The following is a 16,296-nucleotide window of genomic DNA, read 5'->3' as shown; positions in this document are numbered from 1 at the left end:
CAGGAGAATGTTGTACACAGTAACAGCCACGTTGTGTGATGACTAACTTTGATAAACTTAGCCCTTCTCAGCAGTGCAAGGATCTAAGACTTCTCCAAATGTCTCATGATAGAAGATGCTATCCACAACTAAATAAAGAACTATAGAGTTTGAATACAGATCGAAGCACACTATTTGCTTTTTTTTTCCTTCTGTTTTGGTTTGTTTCCTCTTTCTGTGGTGGTTCCTCCTATTGGTTCTAATTGTTCCCTACAACATGACTAATGTGAAAATACATTTAATAGGAATGTATATGTATAGCCTATATCAGATTGCACGCCATCTTGGGGAGGGAGGTAAGGAGGGAGGTGGAGAAAAATCTAAAACTCAAAAGCTTATGGAAGTGATTGCTGATAACTCAAAATATGTTAATAAAAAATAAATTAAAAAAAATAAAACTAAACATCCTAACATAGATTTAACCAATTCTGTTGTCTTTAGTACTGATTTTTCTTGCCTCCTTTGGAAGGACCTCAAGTTTTATCAAGCAACTAGAGTGTACCACTCATTTTTTGCCTCTGATCAGGAATTGCTTTGTGCTGACCATGTAAGTGCTTTTCTCTTTGGTACTTGCAAAGAAACTCATTTATGGCAACAGTCGAGAAATAAAATAATACTTCAAAATGTTTACCCCAACTACAGATAAAACACAGCTGTAAAGGAAAACTTTTGAAAGAGGTAGTTCCTCCTGCCCAGAAGAATTTTCGGTGCTTCCAGACACTGGCAGAGTTCTTCTCTCTGGGTAGATTACATCTTTCCTTTTTCAATCTTTTTACTGATTATCCATTCCCTAATTCCCAGGAAGTTGCTGTTTTAAGCTGAGCCTCCACTCTACAACTTACACCAACCTCTAGGCTGGAGCAATAATTATTAACTGCAAGAGCACAGATTTAGATAGAGCTGGGAGGGACCTTAGAAGACATCTAGTCCAACCCCCTCACTTTAAGGAGGAAACTGAGGCCTGAAGATGAACGACCTCTCCACAGTTCTACAGACTGAGTAAGCAGTGGAGTCATGACTTAAACCCAAGTCCCCAGACCCCAAATATAAAAACCTTTCTACTACAGTACATTGTTCTTTGAGATTACTGGAGACCTTCTACATTCTAAACTGCTAAAGCAGTGGTTCTATAGTTCCAGGCTTAGAACACAAGCTCCTTGAAGATAGGAACTATCCCTTTTTTATTTGGTTTGTATTCCCAGTGCACACAATGTCTGGCACATGGGAAGTGTTTAATAAATGCTTTCAGTATCTAGCTGGCTAGACTTCTTTGACTCCAATTAAAGCTGGCTGTTATGGGATTACTAGTCAATCAATCAACAAGTAATCACTATTTCTTCATCTATATAATGAAGAGGTTGGACTTGATGGAGTACTACTATCCATTTTCTATCATGCTGATTATCCAAAGCTTTCTTAATCAGGTCTGCATGAAGATCCTTTAACTTTTATTATAAAAATTATTTCTCAGGGTCAGACATCCCATCTTCAAGAACAAGCTCTCAGACCTATTCTAAACACAAACACAGATTAAGTCTATTATTTTGAATCAACCTCTTGTCTTTTCCCCTCCATCAATCTGAATAAAAGGAAGATGTCAGTGCAACCCCAATCCTGATGCTTCAGCACTAAGGAAGCAAAGTTTAGAGTCAGGAAATGGGGCTGAATATTGGGATATCTGTGTCCCAGCTCTGGCTCTGTCCCAAAACTGCTAGAAAAGTCACTTAACCTTTTAGGACCTCAGTTTCCTTCAACTGTAAAATGAGAGTGATGTCATCCTGACCTGCCTCTCTCACAAAGGTTTAAAGACAAAAGGGATACAGATACTAAGTTATAAAGCTAGGATAGAAGTTGGAGATCATCACCCACACAAGTGCTCTGAGAAGTTTAGAAGCTCTAGATAAACTGAAATCCAAAGGTAAAATGCGACCTTCCGAGAGGCCTTTACAGAAAGAATGGAAGAGCCTTTGTTGGGAATGTTGGAGAGGGTTCTTGTTCAGGTATGGATTGGACTGGCTGTCCTCTGAAGGTCCTTCCAACATTGACATTTTATGATTCTATGAATGTACACAGGACCCATGGATAAGAGAGCTATGAAGTAATCTGAGGGGAGAAATCACTAATATCTGGGTGGGAAGAAGTAGGAGATCACAAAAGGCCTCATGTAGAAAATGGAGCTTGAGTCAAGACTTGAAGGAAATGAAGGATTCTAAGAGGCAGAGGGGAGCAGGGAGTGCAATTCAGGCAGAGGACAACAGCCAGTGCAGAGGCACAAAGTTGGGAGATAATGTGTCCTGTATGAGGAATAGGAAGGGAAATAGCGCACAATTAGATTATGAAGATAATTTATTAGGGCATGATGTGTTCAGACCTGCACTTTAGGAAAATCATGTTGGCAGCTGTATGAAGGATGGACTGATGGATTAGAGTTGGGATAAACTTGAGGCAGGGAGACCAATTAAGAGGTTCTTGGAAGTGACAGATGAGGGCCTGGAGTAGGGCAGTGGTTGCACAAACAGAGATGGGGATAGATAAGACAGATATTGTGAAGGTAGAGATAGCTAAATTTGACAGCTGACTGGACATTCAAGATGAGAAAGAGGGGTTTACAAACCTGGATGGAAGGAGGGTAGTGCCCCTGACAGTAATAGGTACATATGCCTATTACAGCAATAAAAATGAATTTGGTCCAGATCTGTGATTTCATTTTAGGAACTATTGGTGGAGAAATTTCTTCCACTGATACAAATCAGTAGCTCATCCGTAACTTAATTTTTGTATGTCCTCACAGCTAATGCGAGTCAATGGGAGAACCTGAACTCAAGGCAGGCCCTCTAACCATTTTGCCTTGCTGTCCCCTCCCTACTTCCACATCCCTCCTACCTCTCAGGGACAGAAAGTATATGTACATTTTAACCCTGATTTTAAGCAACAAGTGGACTAGACATTTTAGTAGGTAAAGTCAGCTATGACTCTCTATTTTGGAGGGCAGGGAAAAGAAAAGAAAGGAGCCATTACTCATGTGGTAAGTATACTCAATAAGGAGTTGACTACCTTCATAGGGCCAGTCCTGGGTGAGGTCACCAGGTGCTTTTTTTCTACCAATGTAAAACATGGGCTTTTAAGTCTATAAACTAATTGATTGCTATATTCATGATTTAAAGCCACTCACACTCACAGTATTCCAGGACATTAATTCCATATAATGATGTTCCAGGTCCTCTTCTTTTCTCCCTCTATGCTATTTCACTTGTCTCAGCAGCTCCCATGAATTTAATTATCACCTCTATGGAGATGATTCTCCAATCCACTTATCCAGCTCTAACTTCTCTCCTAACCTCTAGTCACATCTCCAATTGCCTTTTGGACATCTTGAAGAGGATGTTTCTAGATATTTTAAACTCAACGTGTATTACCCTTCTTCCTAAACCCTACCCTCTCCCTAATTTCACTGGTACCACTATCCTCCTAATCACCCAGATTCAAAAACCTAGGTATCATCCTTGACTCCTTCACTGTCAAACTGATCTCTGTAGATATGATCACACCCTCACCTTATCTGATACGCTCCAGTGGCTCCCTATCAACTCCAGAATCGAATCTAAAACGTTCTCTTGGCTTTTAAAGCCTCATAACCTGGCCTCTTCCTGCTGTTCCACTCTTACAACTTCTTCCCTTTGAACACTTTGTGATCCAGTGATGCTAACCTTGCTCCTCTCACAGCCCATTTCCCTACTCGAGGCTGTCCCCAATGCCTAGAATACTCTCCCTCCTCACAGCCTTCATTTCCCACTGGCTTCACTCCTTCACTCACTACACCGTGTCCACAAGAATGTCATCAACGGGAAACCTCATCACTTTGACACAACAAATCAACTTCAGTACTTTCTGACTGGTGCGCAGGAGCAATGAGCTTCAAAACTGGCATTGAAGAAGGGGGCCTAGGACAGTCTTCTCTTCACTTCCCACTGGCTGTGCTCCTTTGATTTCTCCACCTTGCCCCCATCTGTCCCAGTACTTTTTCTCCACCACCACCTCCACTTTTCAGTTTCCTTTTGTGTGTTATCTTTCTCCATTAGATTGTAAGTTTCTCGAGGTGAGAAACTTTCTTTTTCATATTGGTTTCCCCCAAATTTAGCAGAATGCCTAGCACTTGATAAATGTCTGACTGACTCATATCCTTTCTCCTAGCTTTCCTCAGGTCCCAACTAAAATCCTGCCTTCTACAAGAAGGTTCTTCCAATCTCCCCTTAAAGCTAGTGCCTTTCCTCTAAGATTATCTCAAATTTATACTGTATGTCTTGTTTGTACAAAGTTATTTGCCATGTTGCCTGTCTCATTAGACTGTAAATTCCTTGAGATCAAGGACTGTTTTTTGCCTTTCTTCATAACTTCAGTGCTTAATGCTTATACAGTTTCTTGCATACAGTAGGCTTTTAATGAATTCTTCTTGACTTGATTTAATGTATTTGAATAAGAATAAAATGCTCTTTACAAGCTTTATGTCAAACAAAATTTTGATGCAAAACCAATAGCAGGGTTCAGAAACCTCTATTTCATGGCTATGGCCTTTAGCTACATTTGATTGTTCTTTGCAAGCAATTTGAGATGATGTCTGATCTGGCTGCAGCCAATGCACACCACACAATACATCTGGTAGGCTGATGAGGTACTCTATCCAGAACTGACATTTTACAAAAACTGGAAACTTTTCTGGTAATCAATCTTCCAAAGGGCAATTCTAACAGGTCACAACATATTCTACCATTTATTCTTCTTATTCTTTTTTAAATTATTTTTTAACTTATTTATTTTTAGTTTTCAACATTCACTTCCACAGACTTTTGAGTTCCATAATTTCTCCCCATCTCTCCCCTCCCCCCACCCTATATTTTTCTTGGAGGCTTTGGATGTAGGAGCTTTGATTTTGTTGTCTTCTTCTGTTTGTATGTTTTGATCTTCCTTGTCACCAAAGTAAGATTCTATAGTCTGAGTTTTTTTTTTCCACCGTTTGCTCATTTTCCCAGTCAAATACTTGACTTTTTAACTCTTCGTTAAGGTAGCGCTCTGCTTCGAGGGTGGAGGACATGCTGTCCCAAGCTTCAGGGGTTTTGTGCAGCTGCTTTCAGAGATATTTGTAGGGACCTGTAAGTTTTCAGTTCTTCCAAAGTGGTAAGATCAAGGGTGAGGTGTGTACTCCTTTCCTGGCCTGTGCTCTAGTCTGTGAGTGACCACAAGCACTCTTTTCTGCCCTGGAACTGTGAGGAGGGTTACCTCTCCACTACTGCCACAAGCTCTGCTATGCCAGTGTTCCTCCTCGCCCCAGGACTGCCACCCATATCCAAGTATAGGCAAAGCAACAGAATCCTGCCTCAGTGCCAGCAAAGAGATTCCGGTAATCTTCTTCTGATCAGTTTTTCAATCCCCTTACAGTCTGTGGGCTGAGAACTCCAGAAGCAGCTGCCGCCACTGCCGGGCTATGCTAGGACTGGGGCCAGACTACGCTCCTCTCTCACTCAAGTCCGACAGACCTTTCCTACTGCCCTACTAAGTTGTTTTTGGTGTCTGTGTGTTGGGAAGTCTGGACACTGCCACAGCTGCCAGTGATTTGTTCTCTGGAGGCCTGCTCTAGGCCTACTGGGGCCTTCTCTGTGCCACTGCAGCCTGCGCTGGACTGTGCTCGTCTCCCAGCCAGGCACAAACAGACCTTTCCTGTAGACCATCTAGGTTGCCTTCGGCTGGAAATTTGTTTCTCTGTTTCTGTGGGCTCTGTTGCTCTAGAATTTGCCTAGAGTAATTTTTTACAGGTATTTGGAGGGGTTTAGGGGAGACCTCAAATGAGTCCCTGCTTTTACTCTACCACCTTGGCTCCAGCCCAAGTAAAGTCCAGTATACGATGGAAAGAGTTAAAATATAACTAAGCTTGACCTGAGAACCTACTAAATCTGTCTCTTCTTCATCCGTTCATACATGTGAATGCAATGTGATTCAAAGAATAGTGTGCTAAATATGGAGTCAAATGACTCCAGATGTAACCCATGTTCAAATCCTACTTCTGACTTAGATAAGGCCTTAGAACTCTCTGAGCCTGTTTAACTAGAACATGATGGGGTTGCCCTAAATGTTCTCTAAGCTCTGTCCCAGCTCTAAACCTATAATCGTATGATCTTTATAACCCAAATCTCTTTCTCTCCCTCCTGTCTCCAACTTTTTCCTCTTTTAACTCCTGTTCTAATTTCCCCTCACTCTCTGCTTCTCTTCCCCTAACTACTAGCTAATATAATGGAATTTAAATACACATTTTATTATGTGCATTACTTAACAAATAGTTTCATGTCCCCTGTTCAGTGTTGGTTTTTAATATAAAAACTGTTTTTCTCCTTAAGTGTGGCACTTGATCATGTTTTTATGTCAGGCAACAGACTTTTATAGGAAAAAAAGTTCACTACACATTCCAAGTGTGAAATAATAAATTCCAATGACTAAAAGCTTTTAAAAACTTACATAGGGTATCCCCTATTTATGAACAACACCTATGCCATAATCACAAAAAATAACACATACATACACATACATATTATTGCTTTGAAATCAAGAAAAACATTTTACAACCTGTACATTGCCTCACGGTACAAAGTGAAGAGACTGTTGATTACATTCTGAGCTCAACTACTCTTGGAATTCAAACCAATAAGCCTAACCATTAAAACATAACCAAGAAGGTAAATTTGTTGTAAAACCATTAGGATTATCCACATCACTATTCTTTTCTGCCATCATGGATAAATGAAAATTTACTATGTATGTTATTTCTCAAGTGGCATATAACATTTTTCATTCATCCTCTTGGCAATTATAACCTTGAAAAACCTCCCCAAACTAAATGATGGCAAATACTGACATGTGATGTTGTATAAAGCATACAAAGATGTAAAAACAGATATGGCCTCTGTACTACTTAAATAATATTATGGGTACAAAAACACTTCCCTGCTTTTTTTTTCTGCTAGACTCAAATCTCTAAGGTTTCCACCCTTATATCCTAGGCACAGATGCCAATTGCTACCAACAAGCTGAATGAAAATTCCCAGCCAGCAATCTAGATCAGCTCCAGAATGTCTGAATCACATAAGGACTTGAACTGGAGACATATAGCCATTTTTCAGAGTTAGCTCCAGGTCTAAGTACAAATAGTTGTGTTCTGAAGGACCTCTGGGCTTCTGATACGCTCCGAGGAATCCTGTATAGAAGATGATCTTATTTGGAATTGAGCTATTCTCTTTCTGGAAGTATGCAGGGTCTCCTACATACTGAGGATAAAATTAAAAGGTTATCTGCCAGAAAACCTGGGAGTTGCTACAGGGGTAGGAAGATGATTTTGAAAACCCAGATACACTTTAGTGAAACTGAATAGATTCCTCACCGGTGTGTGTCCAAAAACTATTCCAAAATTCAAGATGTTGAAATGGTGCTCATCATTAATTCTTATTCCTTTTCCTCAAGCCAGGTATCCAACTAGAGATTTCTATTTCTTTTTTGTAAGTCTACTCTTAAGCATTATGACCGAGTTTGTTTCAATGCTTCAGTGCCAGTCAACAAGAATAAAGATGTTTTACATTTAATTTTTTCTTAGAAAAAAACAGAGATCTTTGGGTCAGGGTACTGTGATACATTCAATGGATCCTTGTTACAATACTGTTCTCTGGATCCAAGATATGGTCAAAAGCATATTATTAAGAAGAATTTCTGGGGGCGGCTAGGTGGCACAGTGGATAAGCACTGGCCTTGGAGTCAGGAGGACCTGAGTTCAAATCCAGCCTCAGACACTTAACACTTACTAGCTGTGTGACCCTGGGCAAGTCCCTTAACCTCGATTGCCTCACCAAAGACGAACCAAAAAAAAAAAAGCAGAAGAAGAAGAAGAATTTCTGCAGAAAGTTAAGTTAGATTTAAAGAAGTAATATTCACATAAGAGGCCCACTTCACCACTATGTAGGCTTGAAATAGAGAACCTAAAAAAGTATTTTGTCATTTCTCTTAAAATTAAGGAGTCCAAAGATACTTACCAGAAGTATTTGTCAGCATCCAGCAGACACGGCAATGCTATTCCATATTCTTTCCTTTTCAGAAATGCACGACCCTTTTCATGATATCCCATAGCTAACATAAGGGCCTACAGGGAAAAGTGGATTGGAAAAGGTCACTTTTAATTGTAATTCAGGGCAATGGAAAATTTCCATTTATATTTCCAAAAAAAGTAAAAATATATCTTTAATATCAAGGTAGATTCACAACTTAATCTAAAAGCCAAATGAAGTAAAAGGAAAACTGATTTCTACAAAATTTATTTTAAATACTGAAAGATCTCAAGAGATGTATACCATAACAAGTTATCACATGAAAAAACAGCATTCTTGGTTTAATGAGCCTCATTATGGCAGTATCAAGTGGCCACAGTAAAGATTTCTAAATTTTATTTCATGAATTAGTGAAAGCTGTCCCTTTATTCTCATCTTTTTATTTCAGTATGATGGATGGTATGTACAGTCTAAGTTTAATATAGTACATAGGAACATAAATAAGAAAAACTTGCCAGGAATACTATAGAATCTTTTGGGAATGAATATGTTTCTGTTCTTAATCACAAGATTCTGTTTCTGGATTTCTTATTCATATCTTCACTGGTATTTCCAATGCAACTAAAATGTTTTTTAGAAAATGAAAAAAATCGCTATCTAAATAGCAAATTTTCATGAATCTGAACCTATTTTAGAATGCGAGCTTATGAACTTTGTCATGTGGGTAAATATGCTGAAGAAAATTTATCCAAGTAAATCACTGAAGCCCTCCACTACTAAATTCCCCACAAGTATAGACAATATTAGAGAAAAGTGCCTACATATTATGTTCCTTTATTAAAAGTCACAGAATTAGTTCCCGTTGGGAACAGTTCCACACTACAATTGTTACATACTCTATTTGTAGGACCATGAACAGAAATCTATCATTTGATCCAATGAATTATAGAGACACCAAATGGCTAGAAAAAAACCACATTTTTACTTAACACAAAATCTGAGAATGAACTATGAAACTAAAGTACTTACTTTTTTTTCTGCTGTGGGTATTTTGATTGATCTGCCTGTTTGATTAGCTATTTCTAAGTATGGAGTTGTTTCAGGATCCACAGTCTCAGCTGCAACAAAACAAAAATAAACTTTCACTAGCTCACAGTCAACAATGATGATATAGAACAATACATAAACCAAACTGCCAAGGACAAAGGGTTCCAAAAACTGAAAGGGAGACAACCACCATGCTAATCCACTGAAATGTGCTTGTGTTTTACTCTCACCCCAATAAAAGAACTCAGTTGTATTTTTCACCAGCAGAAGGTGACAAGCAAACGCTCGTATGCATACCTCTCTGTGCCAGTATTTCCAGGCCTCGCTTTGTTCTCTGCATCCTCTTTTCCTTTTTGTCAGCTTCACTTTGCTCTAGTTCTTCTTCCTGAAGATTTCTTCTTGCGTCCTCTTCTGACTGCTTGAGCTCAAGCACCAAAGCTTTCACATTGTGTGTGACCCCTTGCTCTTCCAGGCTTTTCCCTACAGAATTGGAGTGACAGGTGAGTAGAGACATCCAGTCCGTCGGCTCACGGACCTGCCATGAAGCTCGCCAGCTGCAGGCCCTCCTTCTTGAGCCTCAGCTTCCTCGTCTATTTTTGTTTTGTTGTGGCTCAATTGTGTCCAACTTTCTGTGACCCCATTTGGGGTTTTCTTGGCAAAGAGACTGGAACAGTTTGCCATTTCTTCTACCAGCTCACTTTACAGATGAGGAAACTGAGGAAAACAAGAGTGAAATAACTTGCCCAGGGTCACACAGTTACATAGCTAGTAAGTGTCTGAGGCCAGATCTGAACTCAGGGAGATGACTCTTCCTGACATCAGGCCAAGCATTCTATCCACTGTACCACTTAGTTGCCCCCTATAATGTGGAGCTAATAATGTCTACATTAAATATTTTACAAGATTTCTCTAAGGAATGTGCTTTATAAACTTTAAAGTACCATAGAAAGGTGAATGAATGAAAAAGCATCTAGGTGGCACAGTGGATAGAGCTAGGATGGAGTCAGGAAGACCTGACCACAAATCCTGCCTCAGACATAAACTGTGTGATCCTGGGCAAGTCAAATAAACTCTGTCCAACTCAGTTTCCTTATCTTTAAAATGGGGATAATGACAGCATCTACTTCCCAGGGTTATTGTGAAGTAAAATGAGATTATATTGTTAAAGCACTTTGCAAATCTAAAAACGTTATGTAAATGCTAGCAGTTGTTGTTACTAAGCATTTATTATGTATCAAATAGCCAGAGTTACAAATATAAAAGCAAAGACAGTCCCTGCCCTCAAGAGATGTGCAATATTTGCAATTTGCAATACAGTACTAGAAAGACAAAACACATATATGGGAGAAGTGGCCAGGGAAAGATATTTTGTTTTGGAGAAGTTACAGGGATGATGAGTTGTAGCCAAAGTGAAGTGATAGTCACAGCCTTTCCAGGAAGGATCAATGGGCAGATTTGATTATGATTCCAAGACTGGAAAATGGAGGAGAGGGAAGAGGGAGAAGACAAAGAGAAGATGGCTAGGAAGTGAAGTAAAATGTGGCCCAGGCCTAAATGTAGTGGGTAACAAATACCAATCAAGAAAACATTATTACAAATTAAATGGGCACTTTGGGAGTTATACTAACCTTCAAAAAACCATTATAGGATCATTCTGGGATAAATACATTTGAATTTGCCTTGTGACAATGGTAGCATTAAACATATATTAACCTTAGTAAGTAAAAACATTAAGAAATACTATATTTCCATTTGGGGAAATTTAGTTGATCTAAAATCAATTTATTCTTTCAGTAATTCTTTTCTTTCTTTCTTTTTTTTTTTGGTGAGGCAACTGGGGTTAAGTGACTTGCCCAGTGTCACATAGCTAGTAAGTGTTACGTGTCTGAGGCCGGATTTGAACTCAGGTCCTCCTGAATCCAGGGCCAGTGCTCTATCCACTGTGCCACCTAGCTGCCCTCAGTAATTCTTTTCAAAAAAAGTCACTGGAATTTTAAAATATCCAATAAAGTCAACCAAGCTTTACTAAGTGCCTGCAAAGTTCCAGGCACTATGCTAGACCCTATGGCAGAATATACTATGTTAGCCTTTGTGGAGTAAATGAAGTACAAGTGACTCATACTGCCTTCAAGAAACCTACAACCTAATAGGGAATATAAAACAAGCACATTAAGTTAGATTTAAATATGATAACACCAGATGAGATGGTACAAGTTAGCACAAGTAAATGACACAGTCCACAAGGGTTGTAGATTCTAAGAGTATGGAAAGTTCCATTCTTTATGGAGTGATCAGAGAACGCTTTAGAGAAGAGATGGAATTTCAGCAGATCTTAAAGGCTAGGGTGGATGCAGATAAGTAGAACAGGGCAGAGTATAATGTCATTAAGGTAGAAAGCATAAGGAAGTTGAGAAGTGCATGGTATGTCTGAGAGTAAATATATCAGTCTAGTTGGAATGGCTTATGTAGAGGAGTACTGGGAGATATGACTTGTACAGCAGACTTGGACATTTTGAAGAAGTCCAGATCTTATGTAAGGGAAATGGGTAGGAACTGATAAGTTTCTGAACAATAACGTAACAAGATCAAAGTGATATTCGAGGAAGTTTAATCTGGCAATTACGTGCAGGTTAGACTTGATGGAGAAATGCTAGTTAATTTTTGCAATAATCTAGAGAGGATAAAAGTCTGAACTAGATTTCTACCAGTGGGAATGAAAATGGAAGGAAAAGATATTGTGAAGAAAGAATCAATGGGAGTTGGTGACTATCTAAGGAAGATGAGGATAAGATAAAGTTGTGAGATTGGACCAATGGGAGATTTGTACCATTCAAAGCAATAAGGAAGCAGCAGACTGAGCCTATCAGGCAGCTAGCAGAGAGATCAGGGCTAGAGATGAAGACCTGGGGGCCATCCAAAGTAATAGCTGAAACTATAGAACAAATGAGAGCACAAATGGAGAAAAAAAAGAGAAGTGCAAATGATCAGGAACTGATCAGGGAAATATCAGGAAGATGTCTGGTAAATAGAAGAAAAGAACCAGGATAACATAAGATCATGGGAAATAAAGGGAGGAAAAAAGTAGAATTTCAATAACTTGTAAGTAAACAGTACCAAATGTTGGTAAACCTAAAAGATCTTCAAGGAAAGGGCTGTTTTTGTGTGCTTTTGTACCCCAGCACTTAGTGCAGTACTCTGCACAGAGTAGGAGCCCCATGTTTATTGACCGGAAATCAAGGCAAGAGAGAACTAAGAAAATTACACTGGCTGAGAAGGGCAAGCAATTCCCATTGAGCTTCACAAGTTCAAATTCAGTAGAGTGAAAAGGTAGAAGGCAGAAAGCAGACAGAATTCTACTTGCCATTCTTCTTCATGTTAGAGATGGTCAAGATGATTTCCATGGTGAAGAAAAAGAGTGAAATGAAGCATTACCTCTAAGCTCACTGATCTAACACCATATAATCAATGAAGAGGAAAGGTTCAAATATCTAAATTTCTTCATTGTTTAGTGCTATAAATTATTTTTTAAAACCCTACAGATTTAATCAATACATACCTAATTGAAGTTGCTTCTTATTTATAACTATTTTAATGTAGTTTTCTTGAAATCCAAAGGTTTCAGCTATTCTACAAAATAAAATGGATAAAAGTCATTGTAAAATACAAATGTTTATATTACATTACCTATGAAACAGATTTCAATTTTCACAAATAGAAATATAGGCTACCAGAGGGGGAAGTTTCAATTTTTCTGAAAGACAGAATCAGGAAAATTCTGTATTACTATTTCATGACGAAATACTCGACTTTCAACATAAGGACAGTAACGCTAATCAAGACCTTCAAGATAATAGGTTTGGGAAAGTCACATAAGTTTTCTTAAGTGAGAAAACTAAGGTCATTTTATATGAACTGCTTTGCATGGTTATGTGGTTCAAATGAAATTATTTTATATATAAAAACACTTTGAAACTATAAATATAGTGCTATGTACCTGTGAATTGTTGTTTTCATTATGAAAACTAAAAACCAAAAACCATCAGGAAAAGCAGTTAGCAAATCTATTTATTGGAATTAAGTTTTCAGTTCTCCTTTTAAATGTAACTTTGGTTAATCCTATATATCTTAATAAATCAAAATATAAGAGAAAATTCAGACATAGTTACAAGTACATTTCAATTTAGTATTCATTTATAAGCAACACAAAAAATGTAGATATAGGACAACTCACATTTGCTATCATCATCCTTATAATGACTGTTTAGCTGGAGTATTAAATATATATAAATACTTTCCATTTTCAACTGAAACTGACAAATAAGTAAAATAGAGAAAACATATAAACTGCCATCATTTATATTGATTTTCCTCAAAGGTTTTTTAAAAAAAAATAATCTCATGTCATTCAAAACAATTCAAATTAAAAAACAACTTAACAAATAACTTTTCAGGGTCACTTCGGCATAAAAGGTACACCTAAGATAGTTCCTGCATTTCACCATTTTGCTTTCATAAATTCAGTCACTAACACAAATTCAACCAGTATGAATGAGTGTCACCTAGTGTCAAAAATTAGTAACTACAGAAATTTGTTATCCAAAAAAGTGAAACGCTCCATCTGAATCATTTTTACCACAGATTTCTAGAATGCTTCTCATCATAATTCAGGGACCACCTATACAGCATTATACTTTGATATGTCACATAACTACTATGGAAACTGACTAAAGCAATACTTGCTCCTTCTTTCAGAAATATTAAGAAAGCATCTTTAAATTATCCTGGTCTGAAGCCTTTGGACTAATATCAGTCTTTAACTGTTGATTGTGAAATGATGTTCTCTCCCCTTTCCAGGTGAGCCCTGGAAAGGAAGATTAGTTCTTGCTGAAAGTAATTAAAGTGGTGATCAGACCAAGGTGTGCTTGACTTATCCACCTGAAAAGCAATCTCCCTCCCTTTTCTCTTCCTGTTCCCCTCCCCTCAATGCTTAAATAGAATAGTGTAAATTAATAAAAATGATTTCTAGTAGACTTTGGTCCAAAACTCACAGTAAAGGATTTAAACAGGAAGAAGTTAACTTATCAGTATGGAAGTTACTCCTGTGCCTTTTTTAGTTTTCATGGAGGAACCAGGCTATAACAGAGCTAACTCAATGCAACTTTCTACTGTTCTTTTCTGGATCCTAACCCTAAATGTAGGCTAAACAACTGCAGACAATGGGGGGATAAACAGGAAAAATGTTTAAAAATCACTGCCTGAGAGGTAGCTAGGTGGTGCAGTGGATAGAGCAGCAGTCCTGGAGTCAGGACGACCTGAGATCAATTTGGCCTCAGACACTTGAACCAGCAGTGTGACCCTAGGCACTTAACCCCAATTGCCTCACCAAAAACAAAAACAAACAAACAAAAAAAAAAGAATGACTGCCTGAGGCAGAGGGGAGTAATGGCTGGAGATATAGAGGGCTGTCCTCTAGTGTCAAGAAGACCTGGGTTCAAGTCCTACTTATGACTCTAGGCAAATCACTTGGTTCTCAGTATCCCAGGTAGTTCTCCAAGACTATAAATGGTACAGCTGGTCCTGATTTGAATGGTACAAATTCTTCACCTGGAGCTACTTACACAATTACACATATGGTTAAAATAACAATAACAAAAAAACAAAAACAACCCTGCCTCACTATTAAAAAAAAATCACCTATTGCTTAAAGCATTTAACACTCAAAAAATACAAATAAATAAAATAAACAATTAAATTTCAACATTCCCTTAAGTTAGGATCTTGTGAAAAGACCCTTAAAAATGAGAAAAATAAGACTCAGAAGTTAAATGACTTGCTGAAGATCACAAAGGTTCTGCCAGTGGCATAGTTAGGACTGGAATCCCAAGGCTCTTCTCGCTGAACAGACACCATTTTTTTCATATTGCAAATGGATAGTCCAAGATGGGTAATTGATATCATACAGGAAACAGCATATAATCCAATCCAGTCTATAAACTATAAAAATGTACTAAGACTTAGGAAAAGTGGAGAAAGACTTTCTGAACTTACTGTGATCTCAGTTCTTTGCCGGTGATGTGCAGTTTGGTTTCCAAGAAGGTTTTCTTATCCTAATATAAAATTTTTAAAAATTACAATTGCGATTCCCCTGTACTTAATTTTATATTTTTCTGTTCTATTATTCTTTTCTGTTAAGAAGGCCTTATATCAAATATTATGACATTTGTGGCACTGGATATGGACTAAAATGATAGCTATACAGACTTACGAGAAAGGGTCTAGAACACAATTCTACTGCAGTGTCAGAACTAGAGCCCAAAAGATTTCAGCCAGACAGCTAACTGAAAAGTGCAAAAATGTTACAGAAATCACAACATACGTAACTGATGCTTTAGTTTATACTCTGGTACCAAGACATGATTTAGGGAAGCTAACCAATAAAATAACCAAGAGGAAGGAGATTAAGAAAATATTACAATCCACCATTCTGGTACCTGTCCAAGACCAGAATAGTAAAATGTCTATGACAAGTATCAGAAACTGATGAATGGAAACATATCTTCATGGATTTTCAATTTTTCATTACTTAAAAAAACCCTACATATTTATGAACTGAAATAATAAACATGCACAGAACAAATGCTCTGGTTTTCCCACTAAGCTCTTTAACGTGTACTAGAAGCTTTTATAAATACTGGTTTTACCAAAACTACATTATAAGTGGTGGGAATACCTGTAAACTGCTTTTATCTGTAGATATCTGGTCCATGCAGGGTGTGGGCTTCCCTTAGAACTTTCTCTTTAGAGTTTCTATGTATTGGGTAGCTATGGTAGGGAATATAGAAGTTGCTGTTTCCATTACATTCCCTTCAGACTAGATAATGGGGGAAAACTGGCAGTAGCAAGATGCGAGACAATGTCCCCCAGTCAGGTACTGGAATGAAGGAGTAGCATTCCTTTATCTGTTACCATGAAGAGAGAGCACATCTATTCATACTCCCTCCAAACTCCCTTTTGGGGAGAAGATGAATCTCACCCACGTGGAGAGCCATACCCTAAGCGGCAGAGGTCCTAAAATCCCTGAAGGGAAGCACCTACCCTTTCTATCACTGCTTTTTCTTTAAACACAGAAATC

General features: G+C 38.1%; 1 protein-coding gene across 3 annotated transcripts in view; it reads right to left on the bottom strand.

Annotated features, from left to right (window-relative positions):
- The window catches only part of NUB1 (negative regulator of ubiquitin like proteins 1), a 48,744-nt gene that overhangs the window by 15,224 nt on the left and 17,224 nt on the right, over positions 1-16,296 (bottom strand). For all 3 annotated transcript variants that reach the window (XM_027840922.1, XM_027840923.1, XM_027840924.1), the window contains exons 4-8: positions 15,213-15,271; positions 12,721-12,791; positions 9,462-9,644; positions 9,147-9,235; positions 8,106-8,212 (exon numbers count right to left, since the gene is read on the bottom strand). In XM_027840922.1, coding sequence (XP_027696723.1) covers positions 8,106-8,212; positions 9,147-9,235; positions 9,462-9,644; positions 12,721-12,791; positions 15,213-15,271 — 509 coding nt within the window. The remainder of the gene's footprint in view (positions 1-8,105; positions 8,213-9,146; positions 9,236-9,461; positions 9,645-12,720; positions 12,792-15,212; positions 15,272-16,296) is intronic.

The sequence above is a fragment of the Vombatus ursinus genome, unplaced genomic scaffold, assembly GCF_900497805.2.
Source record: "Vombatus ursinus unplaced genomic scaffold, bare-nosed wombat genome assembly UNPS02014852.1, whole genome shotgun sequence".
Lineage (NCBI taxonomy): Eukaryota > Metazoa > Chordata > Mammalia > Diprotodontia > Vombatidae > Vombatus > Vombatus ursinus.
This window is presented reverse-complemented; position numbering and strand designations above follow the sequence as displayed.